General features: G+C 39.7%; 1 protein-coding gene across 3 annotated transcripts in view; it reads left to right on the top strand.

Annotated features, from left to right (window-relative positions):
• SLC5A1 (solute carrier family 5 member 1) overlaps window positions 1-17,788 on the top strand; it is a 34,849-nt gene extending 17,061 nt beyond the window's left edge. The window contains exons 8-12 of one of the 3 annotated variants that reach the window (XM_049788985.1): window positions 2,968-3,118; window positions 6,667-6,835; window positions 8,856-9,071; window positions 15,226-15,331; window positions 17,571-17,788. In XM_049788985.1, the coding sequence (XP_049644942.1) occupies window positions 2,968-3,118; window positions 6,667-6,835; window positions 8,856-9,071; window positions 15,226-15,331; window positions 17,571-17,788 (860 nt within the window). Of the gene's footprint in view, window positions 1-2,967; window positions 3,119-6,666; window positions 6,836-8,855; window positions 9,072-15,225; window positions 15,332-17,562 lie in introns of all 3 variants that reach the window. The other 2 variants (XM_049788986.1, XM_049788987.1) reach the window with 2 other exon arrangements.
• The last annotated feature ends 6,563 nt before the right edge of the window (window positions 17,789-24,351 follow it).

Consider the following 24,351-nt stretch of genomic DNA (forward strand, 5'->3'; position numbering starts at 1 on the left):
TCTTTCTTTCTTTCTTTCTTTCTTTCTTTCTTTCTTTCTTTAATTTTTGTCATTTCCCTTTGTTCTTTTTGTTTGGGGGCCATACTCAGAAATTTTCAGGCTTATTCCTGACTTTGTTCTAAAAAATTACTCCTAAAGATGACCATATGGAATGCTGGGTATTGAATTGGTTGACCTCATGCAACACAAGTGCCTTCCCCGCTGTACTATCTTTCCAGTCCAATTTTTTTTGGGCCACACCCGGTGATGCTCAGGGGTTACTCTTGGCTATGTGCTCAGAAATTGCTCCTGACTTGGAGGACCATATGGAACCCTGGGGGAATCAAATCGTGGTCCGTCCTGGTCAGCTGAGTGCAAGGCAAATGCCCTACTGCTGTGCCACCGCTCCCGACCCTTTAGTCCAAATGTCTATATTTCTGGTCATAGTGTTTTTCTTATTTCTACTTATACTTTCTTTTGCTTTGCTAACTATCTGTGCTATTGTTTCTTTGAGTTAATTGGACATCTTCACAGTGGTGGTATTAAAATCAGTACCTGATGATTTACTGATTTGGTTGGTTTTGGTTGAGCTTTATATGCTATTGTTTTTTTTTTTTTTATCATTGTGCTTAGTTGGCTTCTATGAATCTTCTCCATTAAATTTTCTGTACTCCTGGGCCTGGAGAGATAGCACAGCGGTGTTTGCCTTGCAAGCAGCCGATCCAGGACCAAAGGTGGTTGGTTCGAATTCCGGTGTCCCATATGGTCCCTCATGCCTGCCAGGAGCTATTTCTGAGCAGACAGCCAGGAGTAACTCCTGAGCACCGCCGGGTGTGGCCCAAAAACCAAAAAAAGAAAAAAAATTTTTTCTGTACTTCAACTGTGCTTTTTGTAGTAAGAAATTTGGAGGAGGTTTCATAAGGTTTTCATAAGCTATATATGTTTTAGAAGCTGTGGAGTTGAGCCTCTTTATATGGTAGATGAGGTTGGTGTGGAGGCTTCCATGTATAGCCATGCATAGCCATACCCTGTTTTGAAAAGGCCTAAGATATTGCAACTTGGAGTTCAAGTTATTTGGAAGAGTGTGATGGCTTGTTGGAGTTTATAAGTTGTGGAGCTGGGCCTATTTATATGGCAAAGGATGTCGGGTGTTGATAGAGAAAGAATTTAAAACAACAATTACTTATTTTGATTTGGGAACTATTGATTCATTCACATTTATCAAACTAATAAATGGGACCAGAGTTTGGGTTACTTAATATTATTTTTGTAAATTATTAAGTTACAGAAAGTCTTTATGTATTCTGCACTCTAGATCATTATCAGGTATCTAACTTACATACTTTTTTTTTTCCAATTTAAACCTTGAATTTTCTTTTTCTTTTCTTTTTTTTTTTTGGGTCACATCCAGCAGCACTCAGGGGTTAGTTACTCCTGGCTCTATGTTCAGAAATTGCTCCTGGCAGGCTCAGGGGAACATATGGGATGTTGGGACTCAAACCACTGTCCTTCTGCATGCAAGGCAAATGCCTTACCTCCATGCTATCTCTCTGGCCCCTAATTTTCTTTTAACCTTCTGCAAATACTTGTCTTTTAAATCTTAGTCTAAACATTTCTATTTTATCATAAACCTTTTTCGTAAGACACATGATTCAAGAGACTCATATGGGGATGCCTAGATCACCCTTGACACCAGAACTTAGGGATGAGAAGAAAATAAATTAAGGATGGAAGGAAAAAGATAAGAAAGGGAAATAATGGGGGAACAGATGTTGGGGCTTCAGTCATACAGGTGATAAGGGAAAGTAACAGAGCTATACATTCAAAACACAAACAATATTAAAAACATAAGATCTAAGCTGCAACCACTAAACTTTGTAATGTACCTGTCCAGATGGCAGGTAGGAAGTAGGGGTTGGAGGTGGGGAATGATGGAGTATGGGATCACTGGTGAAGGGGAATTGACACTGGCGGTATTGGTGTTGAAATATGATATGCCTAAAATTCAACTATCAATAACTTTGTAAGTCATGGTTCTTTAATTAAATACATTAAAAAAAGCCAATTCAGAGTCAACAGCAATGAAATCAGGGAACCCAAACTTTAACAATCACAACTTAAATGCTATGGTCTTACGCTGGCAGGCTGGGAGGCAAGGGTTGGTGGCCTGAGATGCATTCTGGGAACATTGGAGGAGGGAGGTCGACACTGGTGGTGGGAGTGGCCCTGAAACATTGTATGTCTGAAACCAAACTATGAAGATCTTTGTAAATCACAATGGTTTTAATAAAAAAATTCCCTAGCAGAGGAAATTCAACCGAACACACATTCACACACATACAGACATACCACCATCATCACCATCAACATCATTAGGTTTCCATTACCCAGTGTTTGCTTCAGATATGTTTTATGTGGAGATTTTTGTTGACTGGTCTTGCTTTACATCAGCAATGGCGAACAAATTCGACATGAAGAGTCAAAATTTTAGACGGCGGGAGTAGAGAGCCACACCAGGCAGTGACCTGCCAAAACAGACACTCACACAAAAGCATCTAATTTTAACAATAACCTATTAAACACATATTGCATTTTGCCATTTGAGTGAGGGTCAAAATCCTGCAGTGATGGTGAGGGTGTGCTGCGTCCTCCACACTAAGAACTAACAGCCAGATGTGACCCAACATATGCCACACGGGTCCCCCGCCCGTGCAGTTGTTTTTGAGGGATGGGAGAAGGATGATGCAGCACTTGGCAAAGGGCCACAGTACACAAAAGAATGATAAGAGGCAAAGAGCCGCATTCATTTGGATGCGGCTCGAGAGCTGCGTGTTCGCCACCCCTGCCTTACATTATATCTTACATTTCTTAAAACATCTAGTTTTTCTGAGTGATAAATAAGAAAACATGCAAAAAGCAAACAAACCTTGAGTCCTCACAGAGCACAAAAGAGCTATGTGTGCCACTTAGAACCTTCTTTTCTTCTAGGACTTCGAGGCTTGATGCTGTCGGTTATGTTGGCCTCTCTCATGAGCTCCCTGACTTCCATCTTCAACAGCGCCAGTACCCTCTTCACCATGGACATCTACACCAAGATTCGGAAGGGAGCTTCTGAGAAAGAGCTCATGGTTGCGGGAAGGTAAATATCCTACTTTTCCTGCCATGTACCATAAAAACTTGCATTTCCTCTCCTAGAGATTATTGGTAGATAATCACATAGATAGTCACCTCTGTGGCTAGTAATATTTGGCCTTCAGTTGACATTTAATTTTAGGTTGGAGATCATCAAACATGCCCCTCTGAAGAGAGGTGAGTTCAGAGGTCATCTAATCACCCCACCCAATTTATCAAAATGAGACTCACTGTGCCTCCAGGAAGCTGAGACAATGGAAGATTCAGACTGGTCTGGCTAACTGGCCATCTACGACCCTTAATATCCCCTAACATTTTTTCCCTTTGACTATTTACCTTTTAATTAGCTCTCATTGGGACCTTGATATCTCTGATGCTCTGGCATTTGTTATTATATCTTGAGACTCTGTGAGGGTCAGGTGATACTGTGTTTGAAAACAAGCTCTGTTATCTCTAAAGCATCAGGTTCTGTCCACATTTGCTATTGGCAATTGTAATAGTGGACACAAAAGGACTGAAAGAAGTAAAACTTGATGATATTTGCTCATTAGCATGTTTATGATGGAGCACATGGATAGAGGGCCAGCAGAAGCTATGATGTAATCTTCCAGGAGATCAAGTCAGGTCAGTTTCCTCACTCAGGGCAAGTAGTACAAATTCCTGGGATGTGATTCAAGGAAAGGCAAATGGTGAGTAAAGGAGGGTACAGTTTGTCATCTTGTAGGTTTCATAAACAAGATTAGGGCAAAGGAAAGAGTAATATTACAAACCTTTCTCATGTTTTGAGAAAGGTTTTCATGTTTTGGCACCTTAGAAAATCTGACCAGACCAGTCTAATCTTCTGCTTCATAGGAAATCAGCGTGGTTGGTTTCTCGTGGGAAGGAGCTAGTTTTTCTGTTTTTCTAAGGTTCAAGATGCAAGATACAAAGAGAACCATTTTGTGATTTTTGTCTGGGTTGAATCCTTTTGCCCTGAGATTATATTGGACTCATTTTAAAATAATATGAAAGCATCACAATTTATGTCATTTTTATTTCAGAAAGTATGAGGTTTTATTTCTCTTTAAAAATCCGCCGGGCGGTGGCGCTAAAGGTAAGGTGCCTGCCTTGCCTGCGCTAGCCTTGGACGGACCGCGGTTCGATCCCCCGGTGTCCCATATGGTCCCCCAAGCCAGGAGCAACTTCTGAGCACATAGCCAGGAGTAACCCCTGAGCGTTACCGGGTGTGGCCCAAAAACAAAAAAAACAAAAAAACAAAACAAAACAAAAAAAACAAAACAAAAATAAAATAAAATTTTAAATTAAATCACCATGAAACTGTGTAAAACACAGTTACAAAGTTTTTCATCATTGGGACTCAGTTATACAATGTCCAACACCCATCCCTCACCAGTGCACATTTCCTGACACCAATGTCCCCGTTTTCCTCCTATTTTCTTCTCCCTCTTTCTTTCTTTTTTCCTTTTAGACACCATAGCACCTTGATTTGCAAAGTTATTCATAGTTGAGTTTTAGATATACTATGTTCCAGCACTAATCTTACCAACGGTATCATTTTCCCTTTACCAGTGTTCCCAGGTTCTCTCCCCACAGCCTACCACATTGACAGGCACATTTTTAAGTTTGATAAAATTTGGATCTGTTTTCAGCATTGTTGACTCTGTGATTTGGATATTAAGCTGTACCATTCCTTTGCACCACTGATATATTCAGATCCTCTTGACTCATGACTTCCTGCTTATCTCTTCCCTTTGCCCCTTGACTTTTTTTCTTTCTTTCTTTTTTTTGTGGTTTTTGGGTCACACCCGGCAGTGCTCAGGGGTTACTCCTGGCTCCATGCTCAGAAATTGCTCCTGGCAGGCACGGGGGACCATATGGGACGCTGGGATTCGAACCGATGACCTCTTGCATGAAAGGCAAATGCCCTACCTCCATGCTATCTCTCCAGCCCCCCCTTGACTTTTTTTTCCCTTCTCTTGGACTCAATTTTTGTGTGCATCCAATGATGCACTGGGGCTTGTCCTTACCCTAGATAAACATATAGTCACATAGAGCAACTCTACACTTTGCCGTGGAATCTATAAGAATTATCAAGGGCTCAGAAAAGAAAGGGTGAGCTGGAGCGATAGCACAGCAGTAGAGTGTTTGCCTTGCATGCGGCCAACCCTGGATGGACTCTGATTTGATTCTCGGCATTCCATATGGTCCTCTGAGCCTGTCAGGGGTGATTTCTGTGAGCAGAGCCAGGAATAACTCCTGAATGCCACCGGTGTGACCCAAAACAAAACAAATCAAAACAAAACAAAACAAAAAACAAAAACAAAAGAGAGGGTGAGTTGAGGCATTTAGTAGTTGTGAGAGGCTTATGGTGGGAGATCTAGGTCTTGAATGGAAACAGTGAGGACGATTTGGGTAAGAGGAGGAGATGCATTTTAGAAGAGCAAACATAGTACTTTTCTTTTTTCTTTTTTTTGGGGGTGTCACCCCCAGCAGCACTCAGTGGTTACTCCTGGTTCTATGCTCAGAAATCGCTCCTGGCAGGCTTGGGGGACCATATGGGATTCTGGGATTAGAACCACGGTCCTTTTACATGCAAGGCAAACACCTTACCTCCATGCTATCTCTCCAGCCCCAAACACAGTACTTTTCTATTAAACAAATTATTAATTTTTAACATGTATTAGAAATAAAACAATTTATTCCTGAAGCTCATGATTATAAATATAGTATCTAGAACAAAAATTATTTTTGGGGTATATCCAGCAATGCTCAGGACTCACTCCTACTATGTTTGGGAGGGGGAACATAGGCATAGATCAAATGTTAGCTGATTGCATGCAAGGTAAGCTCTTTACCCATTGTAGTAACTCTCCAGTCCCAGTCCACTAGAAACATACAGAAATGTTGTTTTCTTTTTTTTAAACAATGTTGAATCTCACACTAGATCATTAAATTAAATCTCACTGTAACTTCCCACTATTTGCTAGGTGTTTTGCTATCACAGATCCTTAGAGTATCCTTGCAAGCTTATCCATACTATTCCTAGATTTGAGATAAAGAAATTGAAACTCACAGGGATTAAGCAAGATGCTTAATGTCACTTCTAGAGAATAAGAATTTGAATCCAGGACAATCTCCAAAGTCCATACCCTTGTTCCTAGACTCCTCTGCTTCTCAAAACGATTCTCTTGTAGTAGCAACTTAGCTGACTTTACTATTAAAAATCAAGTACATTTTGTGCTTGCTTTGGCAGCACATATACTAAAAAAAATCAAGTACATTTCATTTACTTATTGGAAATCAAATTTGTTTCTGGTAACTAAAGAGGTAGAACATGGAATAAAAAATAGTCCCTATAATGAATTTACTAGTTATTTTTCCTTGCTGTGGGCATCTAGGTAATTTCATATATAAAACAAATATATATATATATATATGTGTGTGTGTGTGTGTGTGTGTGTGTGTGTGTGTTACATTTTATGTTTGCTAGTGTAGCATAATATATACATTCATTCAGGAAATACACTGACACCCTTTTGGGGTCCTTGGTTTTAGGTTATTCATCCTGGTTCTTATTGGCATCAGCATCGCTTGGGTGCCCATTGTACAATCAGCACAAAGTGGACAGCTTTTCGATTATATACAGTCCATCACCAGTTACTTGGGACCACCCATTGCAGCTGTCTTTCTGCTTGCCATCTTCTGCAAGAGAGTGAACGAACAGGTAGGAATCATGTATGCATGTTCAGAAAATCCATTCTGGCACACAAATTACCACTTGAATTTTATATTCTCTAAGGGAGGGAATCTATTTCCCAGAGAGCTATGGAGGACTTTATGTGCTGCTGAGTGTTTGTAGGGAAAAATAAACCTTCAAGAACTCTCCTGCAGGCACATTATCTAGATTCCCAAATAATGCTATGCACTTCCCTTCCACTCTTGGTGATTTTGAATTAATGGAATGATACCCGCTAGGAGAAAGACAGTTCCAGAGTGACATCTGCATATTCTGCAATGAACGTACCTTTGTAGCCAGCACCTTTTTGGTCTGTAACTCAGATCTAGAGTCCTGAAAGAAAATAATACACAGAGAATTTGGGAAGATAACTGAAAGGGCTCGAGCACATGCTTTGTATATGGGAGGCCTGGGTTAGATCTCAGAGTTGCACACGCCCTGGAGCACTACACGGATTGGCCTCCCAACCAGGAGTAGGCCCTGAGAATGTTTGGGTATGTCCTAAATCAAAAACAAAACAAAAATAAAAGAAATAATGAAAGAAATAATAATAAAAGAAATAAGAAAGGAAGCTAGAAAGGAAAAGATTAACTCCTCTAGGAAAATTGTTACTTATTGATTCTAATATGCAAACTGAGAATTCTTTTTGTTTTTGTTTCTTTTTTGTTTTTTGGGCCACACCCGGCGGTGCTCAGGGGTTACTCCTGGCTGCCTGCTCAGAAATAGCTCCTGGCAGGCACGGGGGACCATATGGGACACTGGGATTTGAACCAACCACCTTTGGTCCTGGATCGGCTGCTTGCAAGGCAAACGCCACTGTGCTCTCTCCGGGCCCGCAAACTGAAAATTCTGATAATAAACTATAGTATAATTTTATGTTCTTAGATTAAAAACAGTGACTTTGGCCAGAAAGATAGTACAGCTGGTATAGAGAGATAGTATATAGCAGGTAGGACATTTGTCTTGCACATAGACGATCTGAATGCCATCCCTGGCTCCTCATATGGTCCCTGTGAACTGCCATTATGATTCCTGACCACAGAACCAGAAGGAGCTCTGAAAACTTCTTTTTTTTTTTTTTTTTGGTTTTTGGGCCACACCCTGTGACGCTCAGGGGTTACTCCTGGCTATGCGCTCAGAAGTTGCTCCTGGCTTCTTGGGGGACCATATGGGACGCCGGGGGATCGAACCGCGGTCCGTCCTAGGCTAGCGCAGGCAAGGCAGGCACCTTACCTCCAGCGCCACCGCCCGGCCCCCTCTGAAAACTTCTGTATGTGGCTCAGTCATACCAAAGTACTTGATCTAAAAGTAATGACTTTGAATCTATAAAAGGGACTCTTGAAGAAAGTTTTACTTATATTTTGATTTGTCCATTATCTCTCCCAAATCTTAATTTCTTTGACCAAATTCATAACTTCCTCGAGGACAAAACTTTATCATATTTTTTTCTTTGGAGTCATACTCAGTGATGCTCTGATACTGGGTTATTCCTGGTGATTGCTGCTGGCTCTACACTTAGGAATTAATTCTGATGGTGCTTGGGGGACCATATGATATGCTGGGGATTGAACTTGAGTTAGCTGCATTCAAGGCAAGCACTTTACTTGTTATTCTATCTTTTGCCTCCAACAAATTATTTTGCAAGTAATTATATCAGAATGTGCCTAAATATGGTGGGTAATGGTAATACTGTCTCAGCAAGTTATTGAATTATAGATTCAAATTATTTTTAAGGCTATGGGGAATTTTTAGAATTAGGATTGACAGTCTAATTGTTGTGCATATTACCTAATTTTTGGGGGGTGAATCCTTATTTTATTATCTAGTTAAAGCAATGATAACTAATCCTACCAAGTTTGACATAGTCTGAACTTCACTGTTCTGGCGTCAGGTGGTCTAGAATTATCCATCATTTCTCTAATCTTAATTACTCCAACTCAATATCTCAGGAACATGTAACTGTTTTATACATCCAGTATATTAATGCACAGTTTTTTTCCCCCCACAGGGAGCCTTTTGGGGACTGATCATAGGATTTCTGATTGGTGTGTCCCGTATGATTGCTGAATTTGCCTATGGTACAGGGAGCTGCATGGAACCCAGCAACTGCCCCAAGATTATTTGTGGTGTGCATTACCTGTACTTTGCCATAATCCTCTTTTCCATTTCTATCATCATCATCTTGGTCGTGTCCCTTCTCACCAAGCCCATTCCAGATGTGCATGTGAGTATTCTTCTAGGAGATCTGTTCAACACTTGTTTTATGTTTATGCCACCATATCTATGTTGGTTTCTCTTAGCTCAAATTAATATCTCACACTCACATGACTAAACCAACTTATATTTATTATTGGTTTTATGGAGACAGATACTGAATCAGAAGTACCATGTGCCAGCCATGCATGCTGGTATCAGACATCATACATGTAAGCATGCCTTCAGTGGGAGAGGGCATTTCAGCCAGGGCTGGCTATTCTCTGGATCCTGCTCCCTAAATGACAGTTGTGGTACAAGGCAATGAGTGTAAACACAGGGCTAACTTGACTTATGCATTCATGCACCAAGAAGGAATTTATATCTAAATCTATATCTATTTTTTTTTTGGTTTTTTGGTTTTTGGGTTTTGCAATGAATATAGGTGTAAGGAAGGGGTTTTTGTATTGTATTTTTGTACTCCTAGGGTATATTCCTAGGAGTGGTATAGCTGGATCGTATGGGAGCTTGATTTCCAGTTTTTGGAGGAATCTCCATATTGCTTTCCATAAAGGTTGAACTAGACGGCATTCCCACCAGCAGTGGATAAGAGTTCCTTTCTCTCCACATCCCCGCCAACACTGTTTGTTCTCATTCTTTGTGATGTGTGCCAATCTCTGTGGTGTGAGGTGGTACCTAATAGTTGTTTTGATTTGCATCTTCCTGATGATTAGTGATGTGGAGTATTTTTTCATGTATCTTTTGGCCATTTGTATTTCTTCTTTGTCAAAGTGTCTGTCCATTTCTTCTCCACATTTTTTGATTGATGGGATTAGATGTTTTTTTCTTGTCAGTGCCTTGTATATTTTTGAGATTAGCCCCTTATCTGATGGGTATTGAGTGAATAGTTTCTCCCACTCAGTGGGTGACTCTTGTATCCTGGGCGCTATTTCCTTTGAGGTGCAGAAGCTTCTCAGCTTAATATATTCCCATCTGTTAATACCTGCTTTCACTTGCTTGGAGAGTGCAGTTTTCTCCTTGAAGATGCCTGTAGTCTCAATGTTCTGGAGTGTTTTTGCCTACATGTTGTTCTTTATATCTTTTTTTTTTTTTTTTGGTTTTTGGGCCACACCCAGTAACGCTCAGGGGTTACTCCTGGCTATGTGCTCAGAAGTTGCTCCTGGCTTGGGGGACCATATGGGACACCAGGGGATCGAACCGCGGTCCATCCAAGGCTAGCGCAGGCAAGGCAGGCACCTTACCTTTAGCGCCACCGCCCAGCCCCTGTTCTTTATATCTTATGGTTTCAGGTCTGATATTGAGGTCTTTCATCCATTTGTATTTTACCTTCGTACATGATGTTAACTGGGGGTCTAAGTTCAATTTTTTGCAAATGCCAACACCACTTGTTGAAGAGGCTTTCTTTGCTCCATTTAGGATTTCTTGCTCTTTTATCAAAAATAAGGTGATTGTATGTCTGGGAAACAGTCTCTGAGTATTCAAACCTATTCCACTGATCTGAGGGCCTGTCTTTATTCCAATACCATGCTGTTTTGATAACTATTGCTTTGTAGTAAAGTTTAAAGTTGGGGAAAGTAATTCCTCCCATATTCTTTTTCCCAATGATTGCTTTAGCTATTCTAGGATGTTTATTGTTCCAAAAGAATTTCAAAAGTGCCTGATACATTTCTTTGAAGAATGTCATGGGTATCTTTTGAGTGATTGCATTAAATCTGTACAATGCTTTGGGGAGTATTGTCATTTTTGATGATGTTAATCCTGCCAATCCATGAGCAGGGTATGTGTTTCCATTTCCACATGTCCTCTCTTATTTCTTGGAGCAGAGTTTTATAGTTTTCTTTGTATGGGTCTTTCACATTTTTAGTCAAGTTGATTCCAAGATATTTGAGTTTGTGTGGCACTATTGTGAATGGGTTGTTTTCTTAATGTCCATTTCTTCCTTATTACTATTGGTGTATAGAAAGGCCATTGATTTTTGTGTGATAATTTTGTAGCCTGTTATCTTGATATATGAGTCTATTGTTTCTAGAAGCTTTTTGGTAGAGTCTTTAGGGTTTTCTAAGTAGAGTATCATGTCATCTGCAAACAGCGAGAGCTTGACTTCTTCCTTTCCTATCTGGATTCCCTTGATGTCTTTTTCTTGCCTAATCGCTATAGCAAGTACTTCCAGTGCTATGTTGAATAGGAGTGGTGAGAGAGAACAGCCTTGTCTTGTGCCAGAATTTAGAGGGAAGGCTTTTAGTTTTTCTCCATTGAGGATAATATTTGCCACTGGCTTGTGGTAGATGGCCTTAACTATATTGAGAAAGGTTCCTTTCATTCCCTTCTTGCTGAGAGTTTTTTATTAAGAATGGGTGTTGGACCTTATCAAATGCTTTCTCTGCATCTGTTGATATGATCATGTGATTTTTATTTTTCTTGTTGTTGATGTTGTGTATTATGTTGATATATTTATGGATGTTAAAACCATCCTTGCATTCCTGGGATGAAACCTACTTGATCGTAGTGGATGATCTTCTTAATGAGGCATTGAATCCTATTTGCCAGGATTTTGTTGAGGATCTTTGCATCTGTGTTCATCAGTGATATTGGTCTGTAATTTCCTTTTTTCATAGCATCTCTGTCCGGTTTAGGTAAGGTGATGTTGGCTTCATAAAAGCTATTTGGAAGTGTTCCTGTTTTTTCAATTTCATGAAAGAGTCTTGCCAGGATTGGTAGTAGTTCTTCTTGAAAGGTTTGAAAGAATTCATTAGTGAATTCATCTGGGCCTGGGCTTTTGTTTTTTGGGAAGACACTTGATTACTGTCTTAATTTCTCAATAGTGATGGGGGTGTTTAGATATGCTACATCCTCTTCATTCAACTGTGGAAGATTATAAGAGTCCAAGAATTTATCCATTTTTTCCAGGTTCTCATTTTTAGTGACATAGAGTTTCTGAAAGTAGTTTCTGATTACCCTTTGAATCTCTGCCATATCAGTACTGATCTCTCCTTTTTCATTCCTAATACGAGTTATCAAGTTTCTATCTTTCTTTGTTAGTTTTGCCAGTGGTCTATCAATCTTGTTTATTTTTTCAAAGAAACAACTTCTGCTTTCGTTGATCTTTCAGATATTTTTTTGTGTTTCCACTTCATTGATTTCTGCTTTCAGCTTTGTTATTTCCTTCTGTCTCTCTATTTTTGGTTCCTTTTGCTGAGCACTTTCTAATCCTATGAGCTACATCATTAAGCTATTCAGGTATGCCCCTTCTTCTTTCCTGATGTGTGCTTACAAAGCTATAAATTTTCCTCTTAGTACCACTTTTGCTGTGTCCCATAGGTTCTGATAGTTTGTGTCTTTATTGTCATTGTTTCCAGGAAGGTTTTGATTTCCTCTTTGATTTCATCTCGGACCCACTGGTTATTCAGTATTAGACTGTTTAACTTCTAGGAATTAAAGTTTTTCTTCTGTGTCCCTTTGTTGTTCACATATAATTTCAGGGCCTTGTGGTCAGCGAAGGTAGCCTGCAAAATTTCTATCCTCTTGATATTATGAAGGTATGTTTTATGTGCTAGCATGTAGTCTATCCTAGAGAATGTCCCATGTACATTAGAGAAGAATGTGTATCCAGGTTTCTGGGGGTGGAGTGTCCTATATATATCTAGTAGGCCTCTTACTTCCATTTCACTTTTCAGGTCTAGTATATTCTTGTTGGGTTTCAGTCTGTTTGACCTATAAAGTGTTGACAATGCTGTTTTGAGGTCTCCCACAATTATTGTGTTGTTATTGATATTATTTTTCAGATTTGTCAATAATTGTATTAAATATTTTGCTGGCCCCTCATTTGGTGCATATATGTTTAGGAGAGTGATTTCTTCCTGCTGTACATATCCCTTGATTAATACAAAATGTCCATCTTTGTCCCTTATAACTTTCCTGAGTATAAAGTTTGCATCATCTGATATTAGTATGGCCACTCCAACTTTTTTATGGGTGTTGTTTGCTTGGATGATTTTCCTTCAGTCTTTTATTTTGAGTCTATGTTTGTTCTCACTATTCAGGTGCATTTCTTGTAGGCAGCAGAAGGTTGGATTGAGTTTTTTGATCCATTTAGCCACTCTGTGTCTCTTAACTGGTGCATTTAGTTCATTGACATTGAGAGAAAGAATTGTCCTGGGATTTAGTGCCATCTTTCTATCGAAGTTTGATGAGTCTGTTGGTCAGTCTTGTCTTAAAGTAGGTCTTTCAGTTTTTCTTTTAAGACTAGTTTTGAGTCTGTAAAGTTTCTGAGCTGTTGTTTGTCTGTGAAACCATGTATACTTCCTTCAAACCTGAAAGTGAGTTTTGCTGTGTGCAATATTCTAGGCAAAGCATTTATTTCATTGAGTTTTGTCACTATGTCCCACCACTGCCTTCTGGCCTTTAGTGTTTCTGGTGACAGGTCTGCAGTAAGTCTCAAGAATGTTCCCTTGAATGTAATTTCTCTTTTTGATCTTGCTGCTTTCAGAATTCTGTCTCTATCTGTGGGATTTTTCATTGTGACTAGGATGTGTCTTGGGGTGTTTTTCTGGGGTCTCTTTTAGTTGGTACTCTTCAGGCATGCAGGATTTGATCGCATGTATTCTTTAGCTCTGGTAGTTTCTCTTTAATGATGTTTTGACTGTTGATTCTTCCTGTAGACATTCTTCCTGGGTCTCTGGGACTCCAATGATTCTTTTCTTTTCTTTTCTCTTTTTCTTGGGTCTCACCCAGCAGTGCTCAGGGGTTACTCCTGGCTCCATGCTCAGAAATTGCTCCTGGCAAGCACGGGGGACCATATGGGATGCTGGGATTTGAACCGATGACCTTCTGCATGAAAGGCAAATGCCTTACCTCCATGCTATCTCTCTGGCCCTTGATTCTTAAGTTGTTTCTGTTGAGCTTATCATAGACTTCTATTTTCATCTGTTCACATTCTTTGAGTAATTTTTCCATTGTTTGATGATTTACTTTAAGGCTTTTTTCCAATCTCTTCTGCTGTATGGAATTATTATTCATCTCATCTTCCAGTGTACTAATTCTATCCTCAGCTGCTGTTAACCTGTGGGAAAGCTCATCCATTTTTTTCTTCAATTCATCTACTGAGTTTTTCAGACCTGTTATTTGACCTGAAATTTCAGTTTGGAGTTTTCCGATTTCTATCTTCATATTTTCTTGATTCTTATTAGTGTTATCTTCTATATTTTCTTTGAGTTCTGTGAACATCTTTCATATTGTGACTCTAAACTCCTTATCTGAGAGACTGACTAGTTGGTTGATCATGTTCCGGTCATCAGAGTTGCCATCTTCATTCTCTATGTCTGACACTGGCCTGCATTGTTTCCCCATTGTCACACTTGTATTGTGGGTTTTTTCTACGTGTTGTGGTTGTATTCATTAGCTAAATGATGTGCTCCGCCCCGTAGCGAAGCTGAGCAACTGCGCTCCTCTGGTTCCTCCTTTTCTGGGCGCATCAACTCACCTCCAGGGAAGGCTAGCCATCCACATATGAAGCCACACACAGGATAAAATCAGGCCGAGAATGCAGCACAGCACAGAAGACAGTCAGATAGAGGTGCTGGCATCAGAGTTCCAGCAGAGTTCAGCGGCTTCTCCCTCTCTGGGCATATCAATTCTGTCACTGCAAGTTTTAACAAGTGATACAAAGTGTGCTTCATTTCATCTAGATCTGGTTGGAAATTTCAGCTGTTTTATTCTGGAAAAAGTATGTTCACAGACATAAGTGCTGCAAAGGTGGTTGCCATTTTTAGTGCATGGTTCCTGAGATAAGGATATGTCTGGGGGAGAGATGCATACAAGTTAAGTCTGAGAGGATGAGTGTTGGGACAGAGAGAAGGAGGGGAGTTAGAGTATGACACACAGCCCACACATGTGCACTGAGGGCCAGGGATGAGTTGGATAGGAAGTTGGATTGGAAGGGGTGGCAAAAACACCACTGGACCGTAGTTTGGTAACCTTTCTTATATGTCTATATCTAAGTTCCCAGCATATTTAAATATAATGCTGAGGATTGATACTGTTATCTACACTCTTATATATTGAGGGGTCACATTATTTTTCCTATATCCATGTATATCTGGTGATTCTCCTAAATTTTAGGACGAAGGCATTGTTTTCTGCTAACTTGTTCTGTTTTTTCTCTATAGCTTTATCGCCTATGTTGGAGCCTGCGTAACAGCAAAGAGGAGCGCATTGACTTAGATGAAGAAGAGGAGGATACCCAAGAAGCCCCAGAAGAGACGATTGAAATAGGTAATTTATAATAATTACCACCCTATAAAAATTAATCCCACAGCAGCATGACCATTTTACTAAAGCTTTCATTAAATTCCTTTATCAACCCTCAGACCTCTTTACAGGAAGGTTGAAGAGGAGTTGATAGTGAGATACAATGAATCAATATGCTTTGGGAAGGTCAATCTAGGCCTGATCAAGGGAAGGAGAAAGATTCAGTCACTTAGCTCCCTTCTCTACCAGAGAGTTCAGTAGAGAGCTCAGCTCGGTTAAGAGTGGGTGAGATTTTTTTCATCCTGACTTGATTTGATCTTGGCCAATAATAATAGAAGGTTGAGATCTTCTGATATAGTCTATGAACAAACATAGATGGAATTGAAGCTATGGTCAGCTCTAGAGATATAAGGGGGATGCGACAGAGGATTCTTGGATCTTATGTTACTGGTTTGTCATAGCAGATATATAGAAAAGCCAGATTTCTCTGGGAGTCTAATGAGAAAATATCTAGTCAATGTTCAGAGCTTATCTTTCCCTTAACATCTATATTGCAATGTTTCTTCATCATGTGGAGGATGATGATGGATATGTGGAATTGATGAAGAGGTTGCTATGAAGTTGCAGACTCATCACTTTATGGGACGATGTGGCAGAACAAATTCTGAATCTGGAAACAAGCCATATAGAATTCAAGCTCTGGAAAGAGCCTCAAAACCCATCTGGGTGACTGAAGTGATAATATAGCAGGGTGATGGTGGTGCTGGTGTTGGCCTTACATGTGGCCCACCTGAGTTCTACCCTTGGCATTTCAGATGGTCCCCCAAGAACCATCAAAAATAACTCTTGAATGCAGAGCCAGGAGTAACCCTTGAGCACCACCTGGTATGGCTTCAAACAAAAACAAAACAAAACAAAAATCCATCAGGTCTTATAATTTCATTTTACAGACATAAGTAGAAGTTCAGTGAGGAAGATACTTTTGCTGGGGTCCAAGTTTAGATAAAATCTGATTTCATCTATATTGAGTCTTTTTTTTTTTTTTTTGGTTTTTGGGTCACACCCAGCAGCGCTCAGGGGTTACTCTTGGCTCTATGCTCAGAAATTGCTCCTGGCAGGCTCAGGGGACCATATGGAATGCCGGGATTCGAACCACCGACCTTCTGCCTTGCCTTTATATATTGAGCCCCTATATTGAGTCTTGATTCTAAAACCCAGGACTCCAGAAGTACTGGAAATGCTTGGAGTCTTAGATTTCTGTTTAGGATTCTGGGAAAAGCAATCATCTTTGGGTTTCCAGGGAGAAGGCAGGTATGAATATGCTCCCTGCTCTCCACTACTACATTTTACAAAATGCCTCCACATTGAGTGATAATTGATTTAAGAAAAAATGAGATGAGAGCTATTTGAATATTTTTCTATTTGACTATTTTGATGTAAAAAAAAAGAAAACATTCTTTCTTTCTTTTTTTTTTTTTGCAAAAGAGTGCAGACTTAAGAAAGATGGTTGGAAAAAACTTGAATTTTCACCCAAAGCAAGGCAGGAGAGTTCTCCTGCCTCTTACTAGCACTTTTTTTTTTCATAAATTACACTTAGATGACTTGCTTTTGATTATTGTAATTAAAATTGCATTTGTATTGGGCATGGTAGAGATGAACCTTATCTCATTCATTATGAGAATGTCAATGTTTTTTTTAATTATCTTTATTTAAACACCGTGATTACAAATATAATTATACTTGTATGATTACAGTCATGTAAAGAACACCCCCCTTCACCAGTGCAGGATTCCCACCACCAATTTCCCAGATATACCTACTCCCCACCCCACCCACACCTGTACTCGAGACAGGCTTTCTTTTTCCCTCATTCATTCACAATGTTATGATAGTTTTCAGTGTAGTTATTTCTCTAACTGCACTTATCATTCTATGTGGTGAGCTTCATGTCATTAGCTGCACCTACATGGGAGAATGGGGGGAAGTAAGGGTTGGGACTGAGGCAGTAAAATATTAGAAATGAACTTTGTAGGGCAGTATTAAGGTCCCAATACAAGATGGATATTATGGATATATAGAATATAGGATGTCGATGTTTTAACATAATCTTTTTAAAATTAACTTCAACTAAGCATTTTGTATCAAGAAAATTGCAAAATGTTTGTAGAATGGCAGATGCCCACAACAGGAAATTCCCCCATTGGAAGCATTTTTATGTGTCTTGCGTATTAAATATTTTTTTTATGCCTTTTCCATGACACAGAAGTTTCTGAGGAGAAAAGAGGATGCTGCAAGCGGACCTATGATATGTTTTGTGGCTTGGACCAGCAGAAGGGTCCCAAATTGACAAAGGAAGAGGAGAAAGCCTTGAAGATGAAACTGACTGACACCTCTGAGAAACCTTTGTGGCGGACAATAGTGAACATCAATGGCATCATCCTGCTGGCTGTGGCTGTCTTCTGCCATGCATATTTCGCCTGAGTCCTCATTCTGCTGAGACTTGGACTCTCCTCTGTCTTTCTTTAGTTCCACTGTGTGATGTTCAAGGGAATTTGGCCAGTTGTATGTTTGTCCAGTTGATAAATGTGTACATGTGTAATTACATGCTATCCAGAGGAAAATTATTTTACTGTTAACTTATGTATTTCAGGCCAGTATGATAAGTCAGCTGTAAATATTATAAGTGCAGAGTTTATTTAGTCATATCCAGGAAAAGGCAGACTAGAAAAAAAAAATAACCTGGTAATGCCTGATGCAAGTTAGTCTGAGGTAGGTGTCATGTCAACATTGCTTGGATTTCTTGAATGTTATTTCCTTTTATAATAAGGGCAATTTCTAGCAGTGCTCAGGTCTGGTGCTACTTAGGGAGCACCAAGGCCACACCTGCCAGTGCTCTGGGAGTCGTGTAGTTCCAGGGATCTTACTCAGGGCCTCACACATACTAGGCATGTGCTCTACCACTTGAGTAATAATATTCCTTGAATATTCTTTTATCAAGGATTAAAGTAATTTTTTAAGAGTTGTGATCTCTCTGATTGCTGTCATTTTTTTCCTACCTGACCTCCTTTTCCTCTTTTTTTTAAAAAATAAAAATAATTTCAACTCATTATATCCTTGCCAGGATTTTCCTAATGAGAAAAATCCATCCGATAAAATGATGAATGAATGAATGAGAACTTGATTAGATCTTCATTCTGGGCATTTATTTGTTCTTTGAAGTAAAATGGAATTACCAGCACTTACCTTGAAGGGTGTGACATGGCTTCCAGCTTGGGGCCAGTGAAGAAATGAATAATGTTAACATCAAGAGATTTTTTTTTTGGGGGGAGGGAGGTAGACAATCATGCTTAGGGATCACTCTTGGTTCTGCACTCAGAAATTACTCCTGCTGGTTTCAGGGGACCATATAGGATGTTGGGGATTGAGCCTAGGTGGTCTGCATGTAAGGCATACATGCTACCACTACTATCACTCTGGTTCCAACATTAAGACATTTCTGGTCTTAAAAATGTCCATTAAGAACTAAGAAAATGTTCTCCCTTTTTTGGGGGTGAAAAGTTACCTTGAAAAGGACTTGGGAGATATATACATAAAAGATGGTATTTATTATCAATTTCATCCCATATATTAAAATGTACCAATTTGATAAAATAAATAAAATTATTTAAATAATACTATTCTAATTTCCTGCTTTTAGAAATTCAGATAAACACTGATCATGTCTATGATGAGTTTTAATTAGCAGAAGTTATGATTAGAATGAAGGGGAGTTGGGGCACTTGAGAACAGAGTCCAGCAACTTGGAAATATATTAAAACACTGGGTCCAGAGAGATAGCACAGCGGTAGGGCTTTTGCCTTGCAAGTGGCCGACCCAGGACCAGCGTTGGTTTGAATCCTGGCATTCCATATGGTCCCCCTTGCCTGCCAGATGTGATTTCTGAGTACAGAGCCAGGAGTAACCCTTGAGGGTTGCTGGGTGTGGTCCCCCCACCAAAAAACAAAAACAAAAACAAAAAACAAAACTGTAGTAAAGTTTGAAGATAATTTCTTCAAAACCTATGGCAAATATGAGACAAACCAAAAGTCACTTTGGTAAACATGAACTAGGAAATGAGAAACTATGTTGAGGTAACTTGAGGGGCAAAGGGAAGAGTGTCTTTTTTATGCTCAGTTTACAATACATATATATTAAAAAGTCAAATAAATTTTTTTATTTATATTTTGGGGATCACATTCGGTGACTTTCAGGGGATACTTCTGGCTCTGAGCTCAGAAATCGCTCCTGGCAGGCCCGGAGGGATCATATGGGACACAAGAATTCGAACCATTGTCTGTTCTGGGTTGGGTATGTGCAAGGCATACCCTTTGCCTTGCAAACGCCTACAGCTGTGCTATTTCTCCGGCCCATAAATTCTAATTACAGTTTAGTCTCACCTCCCATGCTGAATAGCAGTACAGAATTGTTGGGTGGTGTTTTTTTGTTTTTGTTTTTTGGGCCACACACCGCTGAAGCCCAGGAGTTGATCCTGACTATGTGCTCTGAAATCACTCCTGGCTTGGGGGACCATATGGGATGCCAGGGGATCAAACCAGGTCCATCCTGGGTCAGTTGGTTACAAGGCATATGCCCTACTGCTGCTGTGCTATCACTCGGCCCCAGAATTGTTGGGTGTTTTTAAAAAATAAAAAAATTCAAATTATAATTTCTTATTTAAAAAAAGTTTTTCTTATAACACTGCGATTTACCAAGTTGTTCATAAATTGTTTCCAGCATTAAACATTATAATATCAATCCCATCACCAGTGTTACCTCACCTCCATCAGTGTTCTATTTCTCACTGACTATCCACGCCAAAGCAAAACAGACAAAAATATTCTCTGGGCAATAGAAATGTTGATTGGGAAATGCAATTAAGACAGAGAATGAACCACTATGACAATAATTATAAGGAATGATCACTTTGGACAAGAAATGGAAATTGAAAGGAAATAACAATATGCATGATAAACTTGTCAGAAAGAGCATTGCAAACCATGGTGCCTAAAAGGATAAAAAGTGGAAGGGGAGACAGACAGAGACAATGAGAAAAACACACACACACACATACAGAGAGAGACAGACAGACAGACAGACAGAGAGTGACAGACATAGTGTAGAAAAATGTCTGCTATAGGACTGAGGGTAGGGGTGGACTGATGGGTGTTGGGTCTTTGCATGATGGCAACTCAGTCATCAACAACTTTTTAACTCTGCATCTCATGGTGATTTAATAATAATAATAATAATAATAATGCTATTATATTAACAAAGACTCCTTTGATTGTGATGTGTTTCCAGTGGCAATGATTGTTTAGGAAAGGGTCAAAGTAGGTGAGATCCCTGTCAATCAGATAGACCCCCATCTCATTTTTGTTGGAATCCAGCTCCAGATCAGTTTCAGCCTAGGTTGTCCTGGTGTTTATGCAATGGATACCAACCTGGGTTCACTCAACCAGATCACTTTATGCTGCAGTTTCTCAAACTATGACCTACAGGCCACATGCAGCCTGCTGAGGATATTTATCCTCTGCCAGATGTTTTTTGCCGCTGCTGCCTGTTCTGCTTAGCAGCTGACTCATCCTGGGCTTGCAGTGAACATGCATAGGATGTGTACTACACTCTCTGACTCCCCTTCTTCTCTGTTTCTTGGCTCCTCCTTTCAGTCCTGGGCAGAGATACTCAAACTATGGCTGGCAGGCCACTATTGTTCATAGTTTTTTTTTTTTTTTAAACTATAATCAGGTCTGCTAGTGGTCTAAGAGACAGTGAACTGGCCCCTGCTTAAAAAGTTTGAGGACCCCTGGTCTACTTGTTTGGAACTGTGAACCAATCTGCTTGGGCTGGACCAGTGGTGTCCTCTGCCCAGCAAAAGTGTCATCTAGTCCCTTCAGCCAGGTCACCACTGCTTTCAAGTGTGATGCTGCTACCTTGGGCTATTGCTACCCTCATGTCAGCTGCTGTCCTATTTCTTGGCAGAGACACTCGCCTGTACAGCCTTTCCATTTTTGTGATTTTTTTCATCATTTTTTCATTATACAGAAGTTTTGTTTTGATGTGATCTTATCATTTGTTTGGGTTTCTCTTGCCTTTGGAGGTATGCCACCCAATTTACCCCTCTGGGACAGATGCCCAAGAATGTATCATCTGTAGATCCTCCCAGATGTTTTATGGTTTCAGCCTTCCTTACCCATCTTTTATTCATGTCGAATTGATTTTTATGAGTTAAAAAGATGGCTTTGAAAATTATGATTTATAGTGCATGGAGTTGTCATTCGGAATGTCAAAATAAAATAGGTATAAAGACACATATTAAAGGAATGATTTTACTAAATAAATTGACATGTATTAATCCATTTATAAAACTTAACACACTACTTTTTTTTTTTTTGTTTTTGTTTTTGTTTTTGGGCCACACCCGGCGGTGCTCAGGGGTGACTCCTGGCTGTCTGCTCAGAAATAGCTCCTGGCAGGCACGGGGGACCATATGGGACACCGGGATTCGAACCAATCATCTTTGGTCCTGGATCCGCTGCTTGCAAGGCAAACACCGCTGTGCTATCTCTCCGGGCCCTTAACACACTACTTTATTATTTTTATAAATAAATAATTTAATGCAATTATATAAAATTAGGCCACGGTAATTGTAACACAACTGAAATTTATCTACAGAACTGAGTTTACCTGCATTGGTGGGGACATGGTGGAGAGAAGTAGACAATCTGATAGTAGATATGGGGTTGCAACAATGTATGTATGATTATCATTTAACAATATTGTAATTCATGGTGTCTCTAAATAAAAATGGAAACAATCACTGATATTCTAAAATACACTGGATGGTTCACCCTAGATAATTGGATGTATGGTGGTATGTGGATTATATTTTAACAGTAGTTTAAAATTTTAAATAGGGTTATATGGTAACACTGAGTGGAGAAAACATTATTTAATGCTTTATTATAATAAAAGTTTATGATGTGCATCTTTTTTTTTTTTTTTTGGATCTTTGGGCCACACCTGTTTGATGCTCAGGGGTTACTCCTGGCTAAGTGTTCAGAAATTGCCCCTGGCTTGGGGGGACAATATGGGACATGGGGGGATCGAACAGTGGTCCTTCCTTGGCTAGCGCTTGCAAGGCAGACCCTTTATCTAGCACCACCTCACCGGTCCCAATATGCACCTTTTTAAAATAATTTTTATTGTAAACAATGTGAATTACAAGTCTTTCAGATTTATATTTAAGGTACATAGTGACAGTGAATTAGGGCAATTCCTACCACTAGTGTTGACCTCCCACCACCACTGTTCCCAGCATGCATCCCATTCTTTCATCCTTTGCCCCCTGGACTGCTAGTATAACAGGTTCCTTTTGTGTATCGCTTGTTGTAGTTTGAGTCTCTTAATTCTATTGCCGTTGACTTTGGGTTGGGTATTTAGGTCTGATCATTTTTTTATTTCCACCAATTGCTCATAAGAACTCTTTGCTCCTGGTACCATGCACTTTCATTTTTCTCAATTTGTAGGAAGACATAGAAGTATGAGGCAGAACAAGAAGATTCATGTCCTATGGTTCTGTAAAAAAGGAAAGAAAAACAAAGAAAGTGGTTGGAGCCCCTGTCTAGAAACTATAAATATAAATTTAAAAGAAGAAAATAAATATGATACGTAGCTTTGATTTTCTAATTGATTCATAACATGTGATCTCAAGATATGATTTTCCTTGTAGTTGGAAAGTTTTTTTTTGTTTTTTTTTTTTTTGTTTTTTTTTTGGGCCACACCCGGCAGTGCTCAGGGGTTACTCCTGGCTGTCTGCTCAGAAATAGCTCCTGGCAGGCACGGGGGACCATATGGGACACCGGGATTCGAACCAACCACCTTTGGTCCTGGATCGGCTGCTTGCAAGGCAAATGCCGCTGTGCTTTCTCTCTGGGCCCAGTTGGAAAGTTTTAAAAGATGCCCACTCTATACTTGAGATGAGTTTTCTGTTCCATCTGAGATAATAAGTTGCTGATTTTAGAAAACTCTCTGGAGACATACTGATATCATGATGCACATGTACCCCCTAATGTCCTGGTTGTACTCTATGTCCCCAGTGTAACCATGCTGTATGCCTTATCTTGATGTCCTTGCTGTACTTGATGCCACGGTGCACATGCACCCACACAATGCTAATGTTTAATACTGAGCATGAACCAGAAGGATGACATAGCAGAAGTGCCCTATAAAAGAACTTATTAGACCATTACTCCCTGCTGATATCTCAGACATTCTTGCTGTCTGTACTCACTACACTGGTGAATGAACCTCATTATTCTCCTGATCTAAATAGCTTCAGTGTGTTTGATTAAGTAAACACCTGTTACAACAGCTTAAGATATTAATTTACGGGGCCGGGCGGTGGCGCTAGAGGTAAGGTGCCTGCCTTGCCTGCGCTAGCCTAGGACGGACCGCGGTTCGATCCCCCGGCGTCCCATATGGTCCCCCAAGCCAGGAGCGACTTCTGAGCGCATAGCCAGGAGTAACCCCTGAGCGTCACTGGGTGTGGCCCAAACACCCCCCCAAAAGATATTAATTTACAGTAAATTGATTAAAATATGAAAATGCCCTGCTCATTTACTCGAAGCGTTTAGCATTTGTTTTTATTTTTTTCAAATCTTTGAGGGGAAGGAGGAGAAGAGTGAGCACTACGTTATAGACGAGGTGGTTATTATGTGAGGCAGAATTCAGAGATATTTTAAAAGGCAAAATCTCTAAACATTTCAGATAGCAAGAGTAAGGTAGGAAACTATTATTGGTGAGCTATCAAAAATTTATATCTCGTGTTCTTAGATTACATGCACAAATGTAACAATCTCACTGACTTTAAACGATTCTTCTAATTTATTGACACAAAGGAAAAACAAAGGCAAACAGAATCAGATTGATAGTTATATCATTAGATAAAATAACCAGTGGCTTATTTCTGTTTTATCATAAAATAAGTTATAATAAAAGTGAAACAA

Source organism: Suncus etruscus, chromosome 15 (genome assembly GCF_024139225.1).
Source record: "Suncus etruscus isolate mSunEtr1 chromosome 15, mSunEtr1.pri.cur, whole genome shotgun sequence".
Taxonomy (NCBI): Eukaryota; Metazoa; Chordata; class Mammalia; order Eulipotyphla; family Soricidae; genus Suncus; species Suncus etruscus.